A 6,000-nucleotide genomic window follows, 5' to 3' on the forward strand; every position below is an offset into this window, starting at 1 on the left:
TGAGTAGCTATTTTTTTTATTTCATTACTGTACATGTGTAATAATTTGAGTCATTGAAAGAGTAGATATTTTAAGCCAGTAATTTCTTTGTCAAAGACTCCATTATCTTTGATCGAACAGAAAAGTTCTTGAATAAAGAATTTAATCTTGACTTAAATTAAGTAAATTTCACTTATTTAAAATAATTTTCTACTTCATTCTATACAGTGAATTCAAAAAAATAGTAACCTTAATTTGAGATTTTATTCGCTTCTATACAAATTTGTACGTCCACCTGGGCAAGAGTTTTTTAAATCTATACTGAGAAAAAAAATTTTTTTTGATAAACAAAATCATTGTTGTAATAAGAAATTAATCTGTTGAAAATTGTCAACAATTTCATGTCTTTTCTGAAGGAATTAAAATTTTTCTCATAGTAACTTCCTTGTTAAAAGAAGTTTTTCATGATTTGGGAAGAATAATTCTGGATGAAAATTCGTTTTTTATCCAAAATTTTTTTATTTTTTCTTTCAAATCAAGAAATTTTGTTTTAAAAGTTACAGAGAGAAAAATTTGATTTTTTTCAGATAAGAAATAAAATTGATGAATATCTTCAATAAACTAATTTATTGTCAAAATAATGCTTATTTTTATTTAAGTAATTTTTTTTTCTGTGTCCGTAGATTTAGGCCAGTTCTATAGAAGTGTGAAATTTGTTAGATTCAATTATATCCATTAAGATGTATGCAGATTTACAAAAAAATTACAGGCTATATGAAATTTAAATAATAAATATTATGAATTGATTATTTCACTAGTTGAAATAGTATTTATCATCAGCTGATGACTATTCATTATGAATCAATTATTGTTCATTATAGTTTAGATTTAAATCTTCTGAAAATTTTCCGTATAGATATGAAAAAATTTTTTTTAACCATTTATAAAAAAGTATATTTTGATATATGGCAGCAATATAAATTTCAACATATATGGTGAAATTATATATTTCATATATGATAGAATTATAAACATTCTTATATGATACAAATTACATTTTCAGATATAAACTTTACATGTAAGTATTGAAATATATGTGAAATATACGATTATCATATAAAAAATTTAATGCAAGATTCGAGTATATGAATTTATATTGTAATTATATCTAGAATATAAACAGTGCCATTATAATTTTCTATATACGAAAAAAGTATATGTTTCAGATATTGGAATAATATAACAGTACATATAGTTGAATTGGCCACATATATTTTCGGATATACATCATATATTTTTACATATATTTTCACCATATATGTTATTTTCATACGGGGTACTACTTGTCACAATGGATCAACAAAGTAGGCCCGAGTAATATGTCATTTCACAATGATGTAGATGCCTTGTCAAATTGCACTAAAATCCATTACAATCGCCTGCAAAACATGAGTGGGGTCGAGCCTGATACGTGGTCCTTCTTGGGTGAGTTAAAATCATTACTTTTTTACCTGAAATCTTATTCTCGATTAAGGTAGTTTGGGTGTCAAATGACTTCAACTTGACCCCATATTTTTTTATATCCATTCGAAAGATTATAATATAATACATCTATAGCAGAATTAACATATTGAAGTGATATTTGCAAATTTAAACAATAATTGAACACCGTGAGTAAATTTTTTAAGTATCAACCTTACATAACTTATAACAATTGTCATTATTTTGTGACAGCCCAGTACTTGTTAGTTGATATTTTAATACTATTATTTATTTTCTTAAGTACAGCTTTTGCAAAAAAAACTTTAATACTGTGCCATCCCCTGCTACATTCAATTAATAATTACAAATAAGACTTCAATGATTTGCTTCATTTTGGTTATTTGTAATTGCACTGTCTATCTGGACTCTTCTTCCTCATTCTTTGGCTCAGCTTCTGAAGTTCCGAATTTGATTCGGATAGAATATTAAATAAATAAATAAATCTAATAACATTTCTTATAATTTAATATTTTATTTCTCTTTTGCTGCAGAGTCCGCAACTTCGATTCAATGCGAAAGTTATCGAGATGTGGATAAATTGGCTAAGAAGAAAGCAATCAGTAGAGGAACACCATCTGTAAAAGCATTGATCGATTTAGCAAAAATTAAACATCTACTGGAATTACTTGAAAGCGGAGGTATTAATGAATTGGAGTTTTCGCAAAGAGGAGTGTCAGCAGCTGAGCAACTGGTTCGCAATTTAATATTCATAAATCCAAGACCAAAGTCTGAATTTGAAATCGTTGACCTCGTACCCATCCATCACAAACTGAGTAAGTAATTAATAAATTCTTCTATCACTATAGGGTAGAAGTACCGTTTGTGGCCATTTTTAATTCAAATAAATGATAGAAATGAATTACTATTAATAATCCATTACAAACTGAATTTTTTTTTAATATAAATTTTTTAAGACTCAACAAAAATATGGTTATAATATTATAATTTTTTATAAATTAATTCAAATGTTTACTGGCCAAAAATAATACTTCCACTTTACTTTAATTTAAATATACAGTTTAATGTAAATTTTTTTTCATATTTATAATTTTCTCTCTAATTTATTATTATATTTCTTTTACTTACAGCGATCTCCATTGCTCGCTTACGGGAAATTGATCCCGAGGCACCCGAGTTACTTTTGTTGGGGGAAATAAATGTTGCTAATGAGAACATTAATAATGACGAGAATGAAGGCGAATCAGATGAAGAATCTGAAAATGAGATCAACCAGCTTGATGGCAATGTGGAAAATGAAGAAATATGTAAGGAAAACTTTTTTTAGTAAATTTCATATTAGTAATTTTCTTTAGTAAATTATAAAAAATGTTATTAGTTATTATGGTTATAAGTGGCCACCTCAGGATCTTTTTACAAATTATATTCGAGATAAGAGTCGAATTTTCCGTCAGTAAGCTGTTCATTCTTCTCGAGATGTTTTCATCGCCGATCTCCATGGCTCCAACGTCGGCAAAACCAGTCCCTGGTATATTCTTTCTTCAGGTGCCTGTTGTAGTTATCATATCTCATCTTCGTCGAGATATTCTTCATCGATTCTCTTCAGTTTTGATCGCGCCAAAATGGCTTACAGTAAGTTTATACAAATTTCTAGGTGGCCTGAATGTGGACTCCACAATTTTCCTGTGATTATCTGTACCTGGCGATCTCTTAACCAGTACACTCCTGTAATTTGCCAAATCAGCTTCTAAATATCCTGACAATCCATTTCTTCCAGCGCATGTTTTAGCTCCTTACCCCATTTGGACGAGCTGCCGTGATTTCGAAACAGTAATTACCATCGAAAATGAAATTTTAAAATTGAAATTAATATTTAAATTATTTTGGTTGACGTAGATCGTGCGGAACTAAGGAATGACGAAAATGGACATCCAGCGGCGGCTGCTGGCGGTTTTATCTATAGTAATATATAAATTTTTTATAAATTGAATTATACATTTTTTTAATGATTTAGAAACTATTCTCAATGATACTTTGTAATTATTTTAGACTCTCAAATTTGCCTGGCTTGTTCAGACGAGGAATCACCACCAGACGTCGTCTACAACCCTTGCCGGCACTGTATTTTTTGTCAAGCATGTCAAAGACAGTACGTGCAAAATCTGCTTGGAGATGGGCAAATTTTAACATGTAGTTACTGCCAACAAGAGGTTGTCTCAGTTGACATGCTTATTTAAAAATATTAATCCTCATTACTTATTATGTCTTTAATTTAAATTTAATTTTGTTAAAGAAACTTAAATTTTATTACTTATTATGTCTTTAAATTTTTATTTAATATTACTTTCGAACAAATTTAAAATTATAATTATTAATACATTTATAACAATCTATCATACATTTATAATAATCTATCATACATTTATAATAATCTATCATACATTTATAATAATGTATAATACATTTATAAAACATATAATACATTTATAAACTAATACCTCACTAAAGTTTAAAAAAATAAATAATGTAAGACTCGAGGTTTATATTTTGTATACCACTCATATTTATTTATACATCTACAAGTAATAACCCAACAATGACTACGGAATGAGACAGTTAATGAAAGCCAATATAATTAAGGGATGACAATGACTGGGTGACGTTGTACTAGGACCCATCGCGTGAGGTCCTCATGAAGGGTGGCGTCTGAATGCCCCTAACAATCTCTCTCGTAGTCCTCTCAACCCTCGTTGAGTGGGGGCGAGTCTTGTCACGGGCTGGGGGTAAGACCTTACGTCACAGATCTCGGGCCTCACGATACTCGACAGCCGTCAGCCTCGGCAATAAGAATAGCGTTGCTTACAATAATATCTAAATTTTATTATTAGAATTATTATTATTTTTATTATTATTATTGTTGTTATTGTTGAGAAGTCACAGAATCCGCTTTAATCGCAACGTTAAACACTTCGACCCAATAATAGTTAAGTGGTGGAAAAAAAATCATCCTAATGCGTTCGATACAAGGGTTTGGTTAAATTATTTTTAAGTTGGAGAAGGAGATAAAAATCCTGATGTCTTCTTGTATCCCAGATTTCAACTACAAAAAATCGGTTACTTAATAAAATATTCTCGAAACCCATCAAAAATAAAAATGACCAGCTGATTCCGTGGGCTTTGAATGACAGTAACTACTCCAAATTGTCTTCACGGAAATTAGATCCGGGTAAAACTATTTGTTAGTCCACTACATCGTATGGTGACTGCTGAAGGACTTTTCAAGATGATGAACAATTTGTTTGATGAAGTTATCTATATTGGTAAGTATCAACAGATATAAAATAAACTTCACAAAATTTAATCTGTTGTCAATAATATAACTAATTTTTTGTTTATTACATATTTATACAGATAAACAAAAGTATCAAATTAACTCAGCTCCTCTTACATGTAGTAGCAAACATTCGTACAGAGAAGCTGTTACTGCAGCTTTCATTGAAATAAAAACGGTGAAATTTTCAAATGTCGTCCAACTTGACCTGTATCTTGAAGATTCTGCTTTCTCTGTCGACTACGTGCAACAAGGACCTTATTTCTGCTGCGAATAGATAAAATCAATATTGAAGTAATTGAAAATGATATTCATTTATATATTTACTTGAAATAAATTTTGATGAGTAATTCATTTGGTTACAGATTTGATTTAGAAATTTCTGTCTTAACTGCTGGCTCTGGCAACACTCGATGAATCCAATGAGTTTGCACAAATCTTTGGCATGCATCTCAAAGACCATTCAAGTTGTTGGACTAACTCCTGGCTTAGGAATTCTCTCAGCGTCTCGTACATCTAGTTCCATTATTTAAATTTTTTCGTAGCGAAAAAAAATTGCCTTTGCCGCTACATTCATGTTTATTGATACCAAATCAATTATAAAATTTTAATAATAATAATAATAATAATAATAATAATAATATTATTATTATTATTATTATTATTATGTTATTAAATGTTATTAAATGCTCAGGGGGGTTGTCCCCGGAGTCCGATTCTCCGAGGGCCCAGCCTGAGCTCCATCCATTACTGCTGGACCACTCCGCACAACAAGGCGGTTAGTGATCACAGCAGGCCAAAGTCATTTTCCTAAGTAGACGGAGGGAACCTAGTATGACAGCCTTCTGCATCCTGACCGCCAAGAATTCAGCTTTTGATGAGCAAGCTGGAACTCTGGCAAGTGAGGATACAAAAGACTGTTTCATCCCTCCGAGGACGCCAACAATCAGGACGACGAGCTTGACACGGTAACCTGGGTCAAGTTTGCCAATTTCAAACAGGAGATCCTGATATATCTGTCTTTTGTGCTCTTCTTTGGCTGAGATGTTGTATTCAGCCGGGGCCGAGAACTCAATGACATAAATGTCACGAGTAGCCTTGTCGAAGAGCACAATATCAGATTTGTTGTGATCTATCCGCCGAGTTGTTGCAAACGGCATGTTCCAATAAATTTTGCAACTGTCATTCTC

The 6,000-nt window shown here is 30.9% G+C and overlaps 1 protein-coding gene across 1 annotated transcript; it reads left to right on the plus strand.

Annotated features, from left to right (window-relative positions):
- Positions 1 to 1,321: 1,321 nt before the first annotated feature.
- Positions 1,322 to 3,102, plus strand: LOC123271287. Its single transcript, XM_044737575.1, has 4 exons — positions 1,322 to 1,464; positions 2,013 to 2,298; positions 2,610 to 2,786; positions 2,858 to 3,102. Exons 1-3 carry the CDS (start codon positions 1,359 to 1,361, stop codon positions 2,638 to 2,640), a joined length of 423 nt encoding a protein of 140 aa, XP_044593510.1. The 5' UTR covers positions 1,322 to 1,358; the 3' UTR covers positions 2,641 to 2,786; positions 2,858 to 3,102.
- The last annotated feature ends 2,898 nt before the right edge of the window (positions 3,103 to 6,000 follow it).

The sequence above is a fragment of the Cotesia glomerata genome, linkage group LG9, assembly GCF_020080835.1.
Source record: "Cotesia glomerata isolate CgM1 linkage group LG9, MPM_Cglom_v2.3, whole genome shotgun sequence".
NCBI lineage: Eukaryota > Metazoa > Arthropoda > Insecta > Hymenoptera > Braconidae > Cotesia > Cotesia glomerata.

Coding starts and splice junctions, on each gene's coding strand:
- LOC123271287 (XM_044737575.1), top strand. CDS start 1,359: ATGTCATTTCACAATGATGTAGATGCCTTGTCAAATTGCACTAAAATC. Junction 1,465..2,012: donor TGATACGTGGTCCTTCTTGG/GTGAGTTAAAAT, acceptor CTTTTGCTGCAG/AGTCCGCAACTTCGATTCAA. Junction 2,299..2,609: donor ATCCATCACAAACTGAGTAA/GTAATTAATAAA, acceptor TTTTACTTACAG/CGATCTCCATTGCTCGCTTA.